This window comes from Neophocaena asiaeorientalis, unplaced genomic scaffold, assembly GCF_003031525.2.
Source record: "Neophocaena asiaeorientalis asiaeorientalis breed wild unplaced genomic scaffold, Neophocaena_asiaeorientalis_V1.1 scaffold82, whole genome shotgun sequence".
NCBI lineage: Eukaryota > Metazoa > Chordata > Mammalia > Artiodactyla > Phocoenidae > Neophocaena > Neophocaena asiaeorientalis.
This window is the reverse complement of record NW_020173068.1, coordinates 2620933-2639896: the sequence shown is the minus strand read 5'-3', so window position 1 is coordinate 2639896 and position 18964 is coordinate 2620933. Positions and strand designations below refer to the sequence as shown.

General features: G+C 40.3%; 1 protein-coding gene across 1 annotated transcript in view; it reads right to left on the bottom strand.

Annotated features, from left to right (window-relative positions):
• Nucleotides 1-18964, bottom strand: part of LOC112398470 (signal-regulatory protein beta-1) — a 35724-nt gene that overhangs the window by 14744 nt on the left and 2016 nt on the right. The window contains exon 3 of the mRNA XM_024743046.1: nt 2245-2631. Coding sequence (XP_024598814.1) covers nt 2245-2631 — 387 coding nt within the window. The remainder of the gene's footprint in view (nt 1-2244; nt 2632-18964) is intronic.

Sequence of the window (18964 nt, the reverse complement as noted above, 5' to 3'; positions counted from 1 at the left end):
AGCACCTCCCCCTCCTCATCCTTGGCCTGCAGAGCCAGGAATGGGCGTGCATGGTGCTGCTGGGACTGCACTGGCCCCTCTCTGGGCTGTCCACGCTACACTTCCCGGAGCTGCTCCCCCATGAGGCCTAGTGAAGAAGCAAGATCGCAACAACGGAGAGAAAAACTCCTGGTGCTTTTAAGTGTGCTGAGCCCTGCATTTTAGGAACACTCAGCGCATCGTGAGACACTGTAGTATCTGTGTGACCTGTGGTAAAGCTAGACTTGCCTCCCAGACAGGACTTTTAAAATGCTTATTGCTAAAGAACAGAACAATACAAGGTTTTAAGAGGACAAGCCTAGAGTTTTCTCCACACTTGACAAGCACAGTGGGGTGTGCAGAGAGCAGGGCCGTGAGTCTAGGTACTTGGGCTCAATCTTGGCTCCCCTACCTGCTCACACATCATGTCCTCTCTCTGAGTCCCAGTGTCCTCATATGTAAAAGGGACAACAGACAGTCCTACCCTCAGAGCACTGGTTATAAGGAGTAAATGCCATGAGGAAGATTCAGAATCTGACAGGCTTCTCATCCAGGGAATCCTCTGGGCAGGCAGCCTGGGGAAGAGGACGAGCAGCCTCCTGGGAGGCAGCAGATCGGAGTGGCGGTGGAGCCACTTACTAGCTGTGATTGGCTGAGCAAGGAACCGACAATCTGGGAAGTTTAGTAATATCGGCAAAATCAGGATAAAGGCACCTTGCCTGCTAATGCCTGGAGCTCTGGGAAGATTCCTTTGCTACCATGACTAGGAGGGAAAGTTGGCAATATAATCACACAAATTAAAATACACATATTCTCTGATCTAGCAATGCTACTTCCAGTGGGTGTTTCCCCTTTGAGGAGAGTGACACATGGAAAGGTTATCCACTGCAGTGCTGTTTCGATAGCCCGAGGTTAGGAACACCTTAGTATCCGTCAACAGGAGACTGCAAAATGAAAACGATTGTCTCCATACCCGGAATGTTAAGTAGCTGTTGAAACAATGCGCAGCTCTAGGTGCTGATATGCAATGAGGGATTTGGGATCATGTGGCTGAAAGTAGGGAGAAGTTTCCAGTCGCCTCAGGACTTAGGGCCTGAATGCGAGGAGCCTTCTGACCCTATGGGAAAGCAATGAAAACATCATGTTCAATGGTTAATTCAAGAAGCTTTTATTCTTTAACTTCCATGTACCAGGCTCTTCCATGAAACCAGTTCCAATGCTGGTACAGGAAAGAGCCTGGCCTGGAATCAGATTGGGTTCTGGAAGGATCCCCTCACTCACTGACCATGGGACTGTGGTCTGGGTTCCAGTCACCTCTTGGCCTCTGGCCACCATCTGTACATGGAGGGTTGGGCCTACAGTGTCAAAAGGTCTCTCCTGTGTCACAGTCCAGGATTCAGGAGTTAGGAAGAGGATCCAGGGTCTTTGTCAGAAAACTCTTAATGAGTGCCTTTGCTGCCTCAATGGGGCAGCCCCTAAGTCACCCACATGGGGAAACTCTTCTCTGGGGAGGGACATTCTGAGATGACCCAGTTCTGCTGGGAGGCTTCAGTGACTCTTTGAGTCAGTCCCTGAATCACAGGAGGGTTTTCCCAACAGACCCCCAGGAAACACCCAACCTCTGGGCATCTCCTCTAGCCTGGGCCATCAGAGTAAACACTGAACCTATGCCTCTAGGAATTTCTTCTCAGTGTGATGTTTCTGAAGAGGAAATAAAGAAACCCTGCCCTGGATAGACTTCTCTTTGGAAGGGGAGAGAACATAAGTTCCACAGGAGAAGAGCCTTGTCTGCTTTGTTCACTGCTGCTTCCACAACATCTGGAGCAGGGCCTGGTACACAGTAGGTGCTCAATAGGTGCTGAATAAAGAGAAGACTCAGCCACATTGAGGGGAGCACTCTCTGGAGGCAGGAGGTGATACCTGGGCTGTAACAGGGCAAGTCGCTCAGACCTTCAGTTCCCTCATCCCTGGAACCAAAGGGCTAGACGGGATGGAAAAGGCAAGGGCTGTGGAGCCAGGCAGACTGGGGTTCCAGACTTTTCCCAGCTTTACCAGTTGTGGGGCCTTTGGCAAGTAGCACAACCTCTGCAGGCCTCAGTTTCCCTGATCTGTATAAGGCAGTGAAATCAGATCATGATATAAACACCCACAGCTGCACTTGATCCTTCCTTTTTTTCTTTTTGCTCAAAGGATGGAGGGCATTCTTGTTGAGTTGTTGTCACAGACCAGGGGGACAAAAGAGACCCAGGCCATACTCACCACTCACAGTGAGATGAGTGCCTGGTCCAGACTTAACCTCCACGTCAGGGCTTGCTTTCTTGAACTTCACACAGTAGTACATACCGGTGTCTGCTGGCGTGATGTTACTGATGCGGATGGAAAAGTCCATGTTGTTTCTCCTTGTAGTATCTGCAACAGTTGTTACTCGAGATAAGAGGCCTCCTCTGAGACTGTAGATTAACTGTCGGTGTGGCCCTGTGCCCCTGAACCAGTTAGTGGGCCCCACGGGGAGCAGGGAGGTCACGTCGCAGCGCAGAGTGGCCGTCTCTCCTGCTGCAACTGAAACTGACCTGTCAGGCTGAATCACCTGCAGCTCGTCCTCACCTGCCACTCCTGGAGGGAAACACAATCCAGTTACTTATTCATCCTTAGGTGATCCAGCAGGTTTTCTCAGTTATTTATCGACAACAGTTTTCATTAACTTAGCGCACCATGAGCCAGCCTTGAACTCAGCCCATTGCGTGTATATTGCATGCAACCTTTACAATGAACCTATAACGTGAGACCCTAATACAAGAGAGGAATTGAGGCACAGAGAGGTTAAATGATGTGGCACAGAATGAGTCTGAGTACTTGAGCCCTCATTGGAAGTGTCATACTTCACCAAATATTTCTGGCTGTTCACTTTGTGGCCTCCTGGAGTGCTGCACTTCTGGCCTTTGCATTAGGTGAGACCACATGGCTTCTTTAGACCACTGAGTTGTGAGGAGAAGTGATGGATATATTTCGTAGGTTATTCATTTAACTGCAAGAGGCTTTATGGACCAACTTCCATCTTCCCCAGAGATCCACATTCTCATGATGAGGTTGGCTCCAACAACCTGGATACTTGAGTGGCAGTGATGTGCAGAGCTCCCAACACAATGAACATTTAGTTTAAGAAGAAAGTAAAATATTGTTTCAAGTCCCTAGCATTTTTTCCCAATGACATAGTCATGTTTTATTAGTTACCTAAGGCTGCTGTAATAAATTGTCAAAAATTTAGTGGCTTGAAGTGACAGTTTTATTATAATTCTGGATGTCAAAGGACCAGAAGTGGTATTACTGGACTAAAATCAAGGAGTTGGTTGGGCTACATTTCTTCTGGATGCTGTGATCATTGTCTCTCCAAATTTTTGAGACTGTCTACACTCCTTTTCTCATGGTTTCCATCTTCTTATGACTCTAATGTTGCTTCCATTGTCACTTGTACTTCTCTAACTTTGGTTTTCCTGCCTCATTCTTATAAGATTATATTGGGCCCACAATGATAATCTAGGATATTCTCCCCATAGCAAGGGTCTTCACTTAATCACTTTTACAAAATCTCTTTTTCCAAGTAAAGTAAAATATTCACAGGTGAGTATAGGACATAGATCTCTTTGGGGGGCTACTTCCTTTTTTCTTTTTACTTGATTTATAACTTTTTTATACTGAAGTATTGTTGATTTACAGTGTTTTGGTAATTTCTGCTGTACAAAAATTGACTCATTTACACATATATATACTCTTGTATATATTTATATATACTCTTGTGTATTTATATATATATATATATATATACATTCTTTTTTTAATATATTCTTTTCCATTATGGCTTATCATAGCATACTGAATATAGTTCTCTGTGCGATATAGTAGGACCTTGTTGTTTATCCATTCCATATATAATAGATTACATTACCCCTACCCTCTCCTCCTTGGCAACCACAAGTTTGTTCTCTATGTCCATAAGTCTGTTTCTGTTTTGTAGATAGGTTCATTTGTCTCATCTTTTTTTTTGGGGGGGGGGGTTTTTTTTGTGGCATAGCTTGCAGGATCCTAGTTCCCCGAACAGGGATCGAACCCAGGTCCCCTGAAGTGGAAGTGTGGAGTCCTAACCACTGGGCCACCAGAGAATTCCCTGTGTCATCTTTTAGATTCCACATATAAATATCATATGGTGTTTCTCTTTTCTCTTTCTGACTTACTTCACTTAGTATGATAAAATCTAGTTGTGTCCATGTTGCTGCAAATGACATTATTTCATTCTTTTTTATGGCTGAGTAGTATCCCATTGTATATATTTACCACATCTTCTTTATCCATTCATCTGTCGATGGACTTTTAGGTTGTTCCCATGTCTTAGTTATTGTGAATAGTGCTGCTATGAACATAGGGGTGCATGCATCTTTTTGGATAAGAGTTTTGTCTGGATATATGCCCATGAGTGGGATCACTGGATCATATGGTAATTCTATTTTTATTTTTCTGAGGAACCTCCATATTGTTTTCCATAGTGGCTGTACCAACTTACATTCCTGCCAACAGTATAGGAGAGTTCTCTTTTCTCCACATCCTCTGCAGCATTTGTTATTTGTAGAGCTTTAAGGGTGACCATTCTGACTGATGTGAGGTGGTACCTAATTTTAGTTTTGATTTGCATTTCTCTAATAATTAGTAAGCATCTTTTCATGTGCCTATTGGCCATTTGTATTTATTCTTTGGAGAAATGTTGTTGAGTTGTATGAGCTGTTTGTATATTTTGGAAAGCAAGCCCTTGTTGGCGAAATCCTTTGTGAATATTTTCTCCCAATCAGTAGGTAGTTTTTTTTTTGTTTTGTTTATGGTTTCTTTTGCTATGCAAAATCTTGTAAGTTTGATTAGGTCCCATTGTTTGTTTTTATTTCTATTGCCTTGGGAGACTGACCTAAGAAAACTTTGGTACAATTTATGTCAAAAAATGTTTTGCCTATGATCTCTTCTAGGAGTTTTACGGTGTCATGACTTATGTTTAAGTCTTTAAGTCATTTTGAGTTTATTTTTTTGTATTGTGAAAGGGTATGTTCTAATTTCATCAATTTACATGCAGCTGTCCAAATTTCCCAGCACCGCTTGCTGAAGAGACTGTCTTTTTCCCATTATATATTCTTCCTTCTTTTGTCAAAGATTAATTGACTGTAAGTGTGTGGGTTTATTTATGCGCTCTCTATTCTTTTCCATTGATCCATATGTCTGTTTTTGTGCCAATACCATGGTGTTTTGAGTACTGTAGCTTTGTAGTATTGTCTGAAGTTTGGGAGGGTTACGCTTCCTGCTTTGTTCTTTTTATTCAGGATTGCTTTGGCAATTCTGAGTCTTTTGTGGTTCCATATAAATTTTAGGAGTATTTGTTCTAGTTCTGGGGAAAATGTCATGGGTAATTTGATAGGGATTGAATTAAATCTGTAGGTTGCTTTGGGCATTATGACCATTTTAACAATATTAATTCTTCCAACCCAAAAGCATGGGATATCTTTCCTTTTCTTTGAATAATCTTCAGTTTCCTTTATTAATGTTTTATAGTTCTCAGTGTATAAGTCTTTCACCTCCTTAGTCAGGATTATTCCTAAGTATTTTATTTTGGGGGGTGTGAGTTTTAAAGATATTGTTTTTTTTACATTCCCTTTCTGATATTACATTGTGAGTGTAAAGAAATGCAACCAATTTCTCTATATTAATCTTGTATCCTGCTACCTTGTGGCATTTGTTGATCATTTCTAATAGTTTTTGTGTGGAGTCTAGGATTTTCTATATATAGTATCATGCCACCTTCATATAATGACAATTTTACCTCTTTCTTTCCAATTTAGATACCTTTTATTTCTTTTTCTTGTCTGATTTCTGTAGCTGGGACTTCCAATACTATGTTGAATAGAAGAGGTGAGAGTGGGCATCCTTGTCTTTTTCCAGATTTTAGTGGAAAGTCTTTCATATTTCCACCATTGAGTATTATTTTAGCTGTGCGTTTGTCATAAATAGTTTTGTTCCCTGTATACCCGCTTTAGCAAGAGTTTTTATCATGAATTGATGTTGAATTTTGTGAAACGTTTTTTCTGCATCTATTGAGATGATCATGTGCTATTGTTTCTGGGGTGTGTCATATTGATTTATTTCTGTATGCCAAAACATCCTTGTGAACTTGAGATGAATCCAACTTGTCCGTGGTGTATGATCTTGTTTATGTGTTGTTGGATTTTGTTTGCTAATGCTTTGTTGAGAATTTTTGCATCTATATTCATCAAAGATATTGGCTTGTAATTTTCTTTTTTGGTGGTGTCTTTGTGTGGTTGTGATATCAGGGTAATGGTGGCTTCATAGAATGTCTTTGGGAGTGTTCCCTCCTCTTCAACTTTTTGGAAGAATTTGAGAAGGATCAGTATAAGTTCTTCTATGTATGTTTGGTAGAGTTCACCTGTGAAGCCATCTGGTCCTGGACTTTTGTTTGTAGGAAGTTTTTTATTACAGATTCTACTTCACCTCTCATGATCAGTCTGTTCAAATTATCTATTCTTGATTCATTATTGGTGGGCTGTATGTTTCTAGAAACTTGTCCATGTCTTCTATGTTGTCGAATTTGTTGGCATATAATTGTTCATAGTATTCCCTTATGTTTTTTTGTATTTCTGCAGTATCAGATGTAATGTCTCCTTTTTCGTTTCTTATTTTGTTTACCCAGAATCTCTCTCTTTTCTTCTTGGTGAGCCTGGCCAAAGGCTTGTCAATCTTGTTACCGTTTCAAAGAACCAATTCTTGGTTTTATTGATTTTTTTCTACTTTTTTAAATCTTTATTTTATTTCCTCTCTGATATTTATTATTTCCTCCCTTCTGCTGGCTTTACATTTTGTTTGTTCTTTTTTTCTAATTCTTCTAAGTGGTAGGCTATGTTGTTTATTTGAGAATTTTCTTGTTTTTTTGATGAAGGCTATGAATTGTATTGCTATGAACTTCCCTCTAAGGACTGCATTTGTTGCATCCCATAGATTTTGTATTGTTGTGTTTTCATTGTCATTTGTCTCAAGGTATTTTTTAAATTTCCTCTTTGATTTCGTCCTTGACCACTTGGTTTTTTAGTAGCATGTTATTGGGTCTCCATGTAATCTTTTTCTTCACTTCTTTTTCTGCTGTTGATTTTAGTTGAATGCTGTTGTGTACAGAAAAGATGTTTGAGATAATTTCTATACTCTTAAATTCATTGAGGTCTGTTTTGTGTCCCAATATGTGATCATTCTTAAAGAATGTTTTATGTGCACTTGAAAAGAATGTGTAGTCTGTTTGTTTTTTTTAATGTAAAGTCTTGAAAATATCAATGAAGTCTAACTCTTCTATTGTATCATTTAGGACATTCTGTTTAGAATATCTGTCCATTGATGTGAGTGGGGTGTTAAAATGTAATTATTGTATTCCTGTCAATTTCTCCCTTTATTTCTGTTAGTATTTGTTTTATGTACTTGGCTGCTCCTATATTATGTGCATATATGTTGACTAGTGTAAAATCCTCTTCTTATGTTGAGCCTTTTATCATTATATAGTGTCCTTCTTTATCTTTAGGGCCTTTGTTTTAAAGTCTATTTTGTTTGATATGAGTATTGTGACCCCCACTTTCTTCCCATTTCTTTTTGCATGAAATATCTTTTTCCATCCCCTTACTTTCAATCTATGTGTGTCTTTTGCCCTAAACTGGGTCTCCTGTAGGCAGCATATTGTAGGCTCTTGTTTTTTTATCCAATCTGCCACTCTGTACCTTTTGATTGGAGCTTTCATTCCATTGATATTTAACGTAATTTTTTTTTTGCTGTATGTGGGCCTTTCACTGTTGTGGCCTCTCCTGTTGCAGAGCACAGGCTCCGGACGCGCAGGCTCAGTGGCCATGGCTCACGGACCCAGCTGTTCCGCGGCATGTGGGATCTTCCCGGATCAGGGCACGAACCCGTGTCCCCTGCCTTGGCAGGCGGACTCTCAGCCACTGTGCCACCAGGGAAGCCCCAACGTCATTATTGATAGCTATGTATTTATAGCCATTTTGAGCCTGTTTTTCCATTGCTTTTGTATTTCTTCTTTGTCCCTTTCATTTTCTTTTTGTGGTTTGATGATTTTCTTTTGTATTATACTTATTTCTCTTCTTTCTGGTTTTTGTGAGTCTATTGTATGTTTTTGATTTGTGGTTACCCGTTTTTCAAGTATATTAACCCCATCTATATCTACTTGCCTTAGACTGGTAGTCATAGAGGCTCAAACACATTCTATGAAATGAAACCAAATGTACATTTTCTTACTCTCCTCCCCCACATTTTATCAGTATGATTCTGATGTCCTCTTTTACATCTTTATGTTCATTCTTTTGCTGTTCATTGTGGTTATCATCACTTTCAAATATTTTTTTTGATTTTTTAAATCTGCATACTAGCTTATTTAAGTGATTTGCTTTCTAACTGTGATTTTGTCTTTCTATATATTCTTAGTTCTTTTCTAGAGAAGACCTTTCAATATTTCCTATAGAATAGGTTTAGTATTGCTATTTTCTTTTAACTTTGCTTGTCTGAGAAATTCTTTATCTCTCCTATTCTAAATGACAATCTTGCTGGGTAGGGTATTCTAGGTTGCAGATTTTTCCTTTTCAGGGCTTTGATTATATCTTGCTACTTCCTTCTGGCTTGCAAAGTGTCTGTAGAGAAATCTGCTGATAGCCTTATAGGGGTTCCCTGGTAATTAACTCTTTGTTTTTCTCTTGCTGCCTTTAGAATCTCCTCCTTATCAACTTTTGCCATTTTTTATTAGAATACATCTTAGTGTAGGTCTCTTTGGGCTTACCTTGTTTGGGACCCTCTGTGCTGCCTGTACCTGGATATCTGTTTCCTTCTTTAGGTGTGGGAAGTCTTCAGCCATAATTTCTTCAAATACAGTTTTGATACCCTTTTCTCTTTCTTTCCTTTCTGGAATCCCTATTATGTGTAGAGTGGCAAGCTTTATATTATCCCATAGGTCTCTTATATCATTTTCTTTTTCATTTGCTTTTCTGTCTGCTGTCCTGATTGGGTGATTTCCATTATTCTATCTTCCAGATCACTTATTTGTTCTTCTGCATTCTTCATTCTGCTATTCATTGCCTTTAGTTCACTTTTGATCTCAGCAAATGAGTTTTCTATTTTTTCTTGGTTCCTCTTCATAGTTTCTAGTTCCTTTTTACAGTGTTCTGCATTTCTGTTGATACCCTTTCTTAATTCCTTCAGTATTTTCATTATCTCCTTTTTGAAATCTGTGTCTATTAGACTAAAGAGCTCTGTTTCATTGTTTATTCTTTAAGGGGAATCCTCTTGGTCTTTTAATTGGGATTGGCTCCTCTGCATCTTCATTTTACTTATATTTTTCTTATTCTGTGAATTTAGGAGAGAAAATTATCTACTGTGGTCTTGGAAGACTATTTATATGTGGGAGTGTCCCTGTGTAGCTTGTGTGGGTTTAACATTTTTGATGTGAGGGCTGTTTTTAGTATGGATGCCTGCCAACACTTTCCTCAGTGTGTGTTGGCCATTATCCCCTTGGTAGGGGGTATGCAGATGCAGTGGTTGGTGCCTGGTCCTGGGGTTCTTGGCAGCAGTGTTGGCTCACATGTGCCTTGGAGCATGTGATGGTAGTGGAGGCAGGTCTCAACCACTCCTGTAGCCCCAGGGGGCAGCAGTGGCATATTGTAACTGCTCCTTGTGACTGCTCTTGAAGCAAAGGGTTGGTGGTGGTGACTGACAATAATTCCTGGAGCTTGTGTAGGCAGTGTCCTGCCACCTGAAAGCATGCCTGAGGAAAAAGGCTGCAATGGCATGTCCTGCTTCTCCCCTCACACATCCCCCAAACAATGGTGCCTGGCCTCTAAGGTGGCCCATGCTTCCTCTGCATACACCCTCAGGTGGGGTTGCACCAGGCTCCAGGCCCTTCACACTGTTTCCACACAGACCACCCCAATCCTTTCCCAGGGTCTGATCTCTGAAACACAAGCTTCAGCACCCATCCACCCACTGCATGGGCAAGTGAACATCTCAGGATGGGGAGTGCAGGGCTGTGGCACTGACCATCTGTGCCAGTCTCTCTCCATTCTAGCTGCTGCAAACCAGTTGTTACATTCTCTTCTGAGGCTCTGAAGCTCCCCACCTGTCCTACCTGATCTCCCCACTGGTGAGGGGACTTACCAGGGTGCAGAACCTTTCCTCTTTCACAGCTCCCTCCAAGGGGTACGGGTCACATCCAGATTCCTGTCTCATTTTCATTATTTTTTCTTTTGTCCCATCCGGTTACATGGAGAATTTCTTGCACTTTCAGAAGTCAACTTCTTCTGCCAGTGTTCATTAGATATTCTGTGAGAATTATTCCACATGTAGATATATTTTTGATGTATTTGTGGGAGAAGTTGAGCTTCACATCTTCCTAGTCCACCATCTTGATTGCTCCTCCTATATTGAGGGGGTATCTTCTGTCTACCACACACATCTGTCCTGACAGTCACAGAAACCAGTTGCCATAAGAAAACTCTAAGACTTCCGGGAAGATGGTGGAAGAGTAGACGCGGAGATCACCTTCCTCCCCACAGATACACCAGAAATACATCTACAGGTGGAACAACACCTACAGAACACCTACTGAACGCTGGCAGAAGACCTCAGACCTCCCAAAAGGCAAGACACCCCCCATGTACCTGGGTAGGGAAAAGGAAAAAAGAATAAACAAAGACAAAAGGATAGGGACGGGACCTGCACCAATGGGAGGGAGCTGTGAAGGAGGAAAGGTTTCCACACACTAGGAAGCCCCTTCGTGGGTGGAGATTGCGGGTGGCGGAGGGGGAAGCTTCAGAGCCGCGGAGGAGAACACAGCAACAGGGGTGCGGGGGGCAAAGCAGAGAGATTCCCGCACAGAGGATCAGTGCCGACTGGCACTCACCAGCCCGAGAGGCTTGTCTGCTCACCCGCCGGGGTGGGCGGGGCTGGGAGCCGAGGCTCGGGCTTTGGTCGGAGCGCAGGGAGAGGACTGGTATTGCGGCGTGAACACAGCCTGCAGGGGGTTAGTGCGCCACGGCTGGCCGGGAGGGAGTCCGGGGAAAAGTCTGGACCTGCCGAAGAGGCAAGAGACTTTTTCTACCCTCTTTGTTTCCTGGTGCGTGAGGAGAGGGGATTAAGAGCGCTGCTTAAAGGAGCTCCAGAGATGGGCTCGAGCTGTGGCTAAAAGTGCGGACCCCAGAGACAGGCATGACACGCTGAGGCTGCTGCTGTCGCCACCAAGAAGCCTGTGTGCAAGCACAGGTCACTAACCACACTCTTCTTCCGGGGAGCCTGTGCAGCCCACCACTGACATGGTCCTGGGATCCAGGGACAACTCCCCCGGGAGAATGCACGGCGCGCCTCAGGCTGGTGCAATGTCACACCGGCCTCTGCCGCTGCTGGCTCGCCCCACACTCCATGCCCCTCCCTACCCTCGGCTTGAGTGAGCCAGAGCCCCCGAATCAGCGGCTCCTTTAACCCCGACCTGTTTGAGCGAAGAACAGATGCCACTGAGCGACCTACACGCAGAGGCGGGGCTAAATCCAAAGCTGAGCCCTTGGGAGCTGTGAGAACTAAGAAGAGAAAGGGAAATCTCTCCCAGCATCCTCAGGAGCAGCAGATTAAAGCTCCACAATCAAATTGATGTACCTGCATCTGTACCTGATGAATAGACAACGAATCATCCCAATTTACGGAGGTGAACTTTGAGAGCAAGATTTATGATTTTTCCCCTTTTCCTCTTTTTGTGAGTGTGTATGTGTATGCTTCTGTGTGAGATTTTGTCTTCATAGCTTTGCTTCCACCATTTGTCCCAGGGTTCTATCCGTCTGTTTATTTCTCTTAATAATTATTTTTTATTTTAATAACTTCATTATATTTTGTCTTTATTTTATTTTACTTTTTCTTCTTTCTTTTTTTCCTTCCTTCCCTCCTTCCTTCCTTCCTCCCTCCCACCCTCCCTCCATTCTTTCTTTCTACTTCTACTAATTCTTTCATTCTACTTGTTCTCCCTTTTCTTCTGAGCTGTGTGGATGAAAGCCTCTTGGTTTTCCAGAGAGGAGTTAGTGCTGTGCCTCTGAGGTGTGAGAGCTAACTTCAGGACACTGGTCCACAAGAGACCTCCCAGCTCCACATAATATCAAATGGCAAAAATCTCCCAGAGACCTCCATCTCAACACCAGCACCCAGCTTCACTCAACGACCAGCAAGCTACAGTGCTGGACATCCTATGCCAAACAACTAGCAAGACAGGAACACAACCCCACCCATTAGGAAAGAGGCTGCCCCAAATCATAATAAGTCCACAGACACCCCAAAGCACACCACCAGACGTGGAGCTGCCCATCAGAAAGACAAGACCCAGCCTCATCCCCCAGAGCACAGGTACTAGTCCCCTCCACCAGGAAGCCTACACAACCCACTGAACCAACCTTAGCCACTGGGGACAGACACTAAAAAAGAACGGGAACTATGAACCTGCAGCCTGCAAAACGGAGACCCCAAACACAGTAAGATAAGCAAAATGAGAAGATACCAATGGACAGATCATCCAAAATGAAAGTAAATAAGGGAACACAAGCTTTAAATGATACATTAAACAAAATGGACTTAATTGATATATATAGGACATTCCATCCCAAAACAACAGATTACACATTTTTCTCTAGTGCTCATCGAGCATTCTCCAGGATAGATCACATCTTGTGTCACAAATCAAGCCTTGGTAAATTTAAGAAAATTGAAATTGTGAGAGACAAATATTGTATGCTAACACATATATATGGAATTTAAGGGGAAAAATGTCATGAGGAACCTAGGGGTAAAACAGGAATAAAGACACAGACCTACTAGAGAATGGACTTGAAGATATGGGGAGGGGGAAGGGTAAACTGTGACAAAGTGAGAGAGAGGCATGGACATATATACACTACCAAACTTAAGGTAGATAGCTAGTGGGAAGCAGCCACATAGCACAGGGAGATCAGCTCGGTGCTTTGTGACCGCCTGCAGGGGTGCGATAGGGAGGGTGGGAGGGAGGGAGACGCAAGAGGGAAGAGATACGGGAACATATGTATATATATAACTGATTCATTTTGTTGTAAAGCAGAAACTAACACACCATCGTAAAGCAATTGTACTCCAATAAAGATGTTAAAAAAAAAAAAAGAAAACTCTATGTATGTGTCATTGTCACACAGGATGAATGACAAGTCAACTTATTGGAAGCTGAAGAAGGGCTATTCAAGCAGTGCACTGGTCAAATAGTTTGTAAAATTAAACTAGATCAATGACAGAAGATGAAATAAAATATTCACAAATACATAGAAATCAAACAACCTTCTCTTAAAAAATCAGTAGGTCAGGGCTTCCCTGGTGGCGCAGTGGTTGAGTGTCCGCCTGCCGATGCAGGTGACACGGGTTCATGCCCCGGTTCGGGAAGACCCCACATGCGGTGGAGTGGCTGGGCCTGTGAGCCATGGCCACTGATCCTGTGCGTCTGGAGCCTTACCCAAAAAAAAAAAAAAAAAAAAAAAGTAGTCAAAGAAGAAATCAAAAGGGATATTAGAATGCCTGGAGAAAAATGAAAACATAAACACATAACACCAAAACATGTGAGATGCACAGAAAGCAACCCTAAAGGGAAATTTATGGCTGAAAATGCAGACATTTAAGAAAAGATCACAAAACAGTACTTTTACTATACACCATAAGAAGCTAGAGAAAGAAGATTAAAGTAAACCCAAAACCCAAAGCTAGAAAGGAAAGGAAATAGTCAAGATTAGTGAAGAGAAAAATATAATGTGAATTTAAAAAAAAGCAGAGAAAATCTGCAAAAACAATAGTGGTTCTTCAAAAAGATTAATACAATTGACAAAATTTTAGCTAGATTGACTAAGAAAAAAAAGAATGGGGAGAAAGAGAGAGAGAAGGCCCAAATAACGAAAATCAGAAATAAAAGAACATACTAATAATTTTACAGAGATAAAAATGATTATAAAGGAGTACTATGAATTATTAAACACCAAGAACTTGGATAACCTAGATAAAATGGGCCAATTTCTAGAAATACACTACACCAAGGCTGAATTATGAAGAAATATAAAATCAGAGTAGTCCTATAACTAGCAATGAGATTCAATCAGTAATCAAAAAGCTCCCAAGAAAGAAAACCCAGGACCACTTGGCTTCACTGCTGAATTCTCCCAAAGTTTTGAAGAAAACTAACATTATTCCTCCTCAAACACTTCCAAAAAAGTGAAGAGGAAGGAAGACTTCTTAATTTTTTCAGAGCCTATTAAAACTCATTCTCCGCATTATTCTGACACCAAAGCCAGACAAAGGCATAAGAAGAAAATACAGACCAATATCTTTTATGACTATTGATGCAACAATCATCAACAAAATGTTATCAAACCCAATTCAATAGCATATTAAAAGAATTATGCACCATTACCAACTGGGATTTATTGTGAAAATGGTTCAATATATGAAAATCAAACAATTCATTTTACCACTTTAATAGAATAAAGAGGAAAAAAGATCATCTCATCTGATGCAAAACAAGCATTTAATAAAAGTCAACATTTTCCATGATAAAAACAATCAAAAAACTAGGAATAGATGGAAAATTGTACAATAAATGAAGTCATATATGAAAAACCCACAGCTAACAGCCTAGTTGATGGTGAAATTCTGTAAGCTTTTCCCCTAAGCTCAGGAATAGAACAAAGATGCCCACTTTTGCCACTTCTAGTCAACATAATAATGGAAGTTCCAACAAAAGCAATTAGGCAGGAAAAATATATAAAAGGCATTCAAATTGGAAAGTAAAACTCTCTTGTTTGTACATGACATGAATTTTTATGTAGCAGTTCTAAAGATTCCAACATTTAAAAGCATTAGAGTTAATAAATAAATCCAGCAAATTTTTGAGATATAAAGTCAACACACAAAAATCAGTTGCTTTTCTACACACTAGTGACAAACAATCCAAAAAGGGAGTTAAGCTAGCAATTTCATTTGTAATAGCTACAAAAAGTGTAAAATACTTAGGAGTAAATTTCACCATGGAAATGAAAGACTAGTGCATCAAAAAGCACAAAACATTGCTGAAAGAACTTAAAGAAGACATTAATAAATGAACAAAACATCCTGTTATTATGGATTGGGAGACTTAATATTGTTAAAATGTCAATATTACCTGAAGAAATGACAACATTCTATACAATCCCTATTAAAATCTCAAAGACTGTTTTTTGCAGAACTAGAATGCCCCATTCTAATTTCATATGAAATCTCAAGGAACCTCAATTCAGCAAACAATCTTGAAAAAGAAGCACATAATTTGTGGAGTCACATTTCCAGATTTAAAACTTAATACAAAGCTACAATAATCAAAATAGTGTGGTACTCACATTAAGAAACATATATAGACCAATGGCAATGAATAGAGAACCTAGAAATAAATCCTCACATATATAGTCAAGTGATTTTTAATAAGGGTGTCAAGATCATTCAATGGACAAAGAACAGTGTTTTCAATACATGAATATGAGGAAACTTGATATTCACATGCAAAAGAATGAAGCTGATCATTACCTTACACCATATACAAAAATGGTGTATAATCAAAGACCTAAATGTAAGAGCTAAAATTATAAAATTCTGAGAAAAACTCACAGGTGAAACATGACATTGAATTTGGCAATACTTTCTTGGATATGACACCGAAGGCAGCAAAAGAATATTTTAGAAATTTTAATCTTGACTTCATCAAGATTAAAACTTTCCTGCATCAGAGGATACTCTCAAGAGAGTGAAAAGACAATTTACAGAATGAGAGAAAACATTTGCAAAGCATATATCTCATAAGGGATATGTATCAAGAATACTTAAAGAAATCCTACTATTCAGCAACAAAATAACAACTCAATTTTAAAATGAACAAAAGAATTGAATAGATGTTTCTCTAAAGAAGATATACAGATGGTCAATAAGCATGTGAAACAATGTTCAACATTACTAATAATTGGGAAAATGCAAATTAAAACCACAGTGAGATACCCCTACATATCCTGTAGGATGGCCGTTACCAAAAACAAAACAAAACAAAACAAGTGAAAATAAGGGTTGGTAAAATGTTGAGAAAGTGAAACTCTTGTGCATTGCTGATAGGAGTGCAAAAATGGTAGAATCTCGGTGGAAACACTAGTGTTTTTTAAAAAGTTTTTTAAACTCTTTGTTATTTTCTTAAGTTAAACCTAGAATTTATTATGTGATCCAATAAATCCACTCTTAGGTGTATACCCTAAATAATTAAAAGCAGAAGTTCATGCATACAATTGTCCATCAATGTTCATAGTACCATTATTCTCAATAACAAAAGGTAGTAGAAACAACCCAAAATTTCATCAACTGATGAATGTATAAGGAAAATGTGGTGTGTGTGTGTGTATATAAACGGAATACAACTCAGCTGTAAGAAAGAATGAAAATTTGCAGCAACATGGATGGACTTGGAAGGCATTGTGCTAAGTGACGTAAGTCAGACAAAGACAAATACTGTATGATATCACTTATATGTGGGATCTAAAGAATACAACAAACTAGTTAATACAACAAGAAAGAAACAGACTCACAGACATAGAGAAAAAACTAGTGGTTACCAGCAGGGAGAGGGAAGGTGGGAGGGGCCATATAGGTGTAGGTGATTCAGAGTTACAAATTATTATATATAAAACAAGCTACAAGGATATACTGTACAACACCAGAAAGGTAGTCAATATTTTATAATAACTATAAATGGAGTATAACCTTTAAAAATTGTGACTCACTATATTGTACACCTGTAATGTATATAATATTTTTCAGCACCTATATTTCAATAAAAAGGGGTAGTATAAACAACCCAAAATTCCATTAATGGATGAAAGGATAAACAAAATGTGATGTATATATACACATAAATATATATGAAATATGTATGAAATATATTCAATATATTTCAGCCCTAAAAAACAATGATATTCTGACACCTTCCACAGCATATATGAACATTAAAAATATGCTCAGTGAAATAAGCTAGATTCAAAAGGAAAATAGATGATTCCACTTATAGGAAGTCCATAGAATAGGCAAATTCACAGAGAAAAAGTAGAATACCGGTTACCAGTGGCTGCAGGGAAGGAGAACTGGGGAGTTCTAGCTTAATGGATACAGAGTTTCTGCTACAGATGTTGAAAAAGTTCTGGAAACGTATACTGGTGATGGCTTCACAACATTGTGAAGGAACATAGTGCCACTTTGTAACCTTCAAAATAGTTAAAATGGTAAATTTCATGTTATGTATATTTCACTGCAATAAAAGATGTGAACCGAAATAAGATGACTGTCCCATGCAGAGCCTTTGAATTGGACTAAATAGCTCAAAAGGAAATAAAATGTGTGGTTCTGAACGCTGATACATTTGAAAAACCTACAAGTGAATGGGGAGATGGAACCATGGAGGCAAGCAAGGAAACAGTAAACTCCAAAATCGTGTTTTAAAAAGAATTGTGGGTGGTTGACTATGTTTGGACAATGAATTATGAGTTTAAGGGACATAAGTCACTGCTGGGCCAATCATTTAACTACAGTTGCAAGTTTTTCAGGTTGATTTCACAGCCTCGCTGACTAACAAGTTTCTGGAGGTACAGAGAAATGTAAACACATTCCATCTTCTCTGAAATGTCCTATTAAACAGGCATGGGTCTAACTGCAGAGATATAAACCAGAGGAGCAGGCTGTTGTGGCGCCACAAGCAAATCCTGTGTTCTTTTCTATTTCTTCCCTACTCCTCAGGGAGAAAATTTGTGGTTCACCTTTGCAGAGTGTGAGCTGGTAAACCCACCCACTAAGCACTGTTTCTAACCAATCATGCCACCTAAGGAGGGCACATGCTATTACAGGGCAGGCCCTGTGATGTGTCAAGAATATCAAGTGATTTGGGTTTTTAAGTCTGGAGAAGAAGAGTGAGGTCAGGGAAGCTGAACTGCTAAGACAAAAATGGGAAGTATGAAAGAACGTTGGAGGGAGAAATGAAAGGAGAGGAGGAGCAAAGAGGGATCAGAGGGTTGAGAGGAGCCAGGAGATAGCAAAACCTCTACAATCTGTGTATCAATAATTCTCCTATTACCTCTCTGGTCTAGGCCTTTCCCCTGAACTCTGGACTTGTATGTCCAACTATCCACTCGTCATCTTCTTTGGATAGAAATAAACATCCCACAGTTAACACATCTAAAACTGAACTGAATTTCCACTACACCCTCTATATCTCACCTGAATCCCCTTTCTTCTTCCAGATGCTCAGGTCTGAAAACCCTGGAGCTTTTCTCTCCCACCACAAATCCTACATATCAAGAAATCCTGTTGCCTCCTCTTCGGCGTGCATCCAGAATCTGAACTCCTTCACTTATCTCTACTAGGTACTCTCCAGGTGCAACCCACTTTTATGTTTTTTTGAATGAATGTCATGACCTCAAATGCTCTAGTTGCCTCTGTCTGTGTCCTCTGCAGTCTATTCTCAACGAAATGCTAGAATAAATTAAAACTCATGTTAGATCATGTCACTTCTCCCTTCAAAACTTTGCAATAGCAACGATTTCACTCAGAGCAAAAGCCCAAATTCTTCAACACAGGAGGATGATTCTACTTTCAGGACCTTTGCACATGCTGTTTCCTGTCAGGAAGTCTCCTCCCCTAGATAACCACATGGCTCACTGCAGAACCTTCTTTCAATCTTGGCTTACATTTCCCATTCTAAGTGATGCTCCCCCCGCCCCCCCCCGCAAAAAGACTACCAGGTTTAAAATACATCCCATGCTAC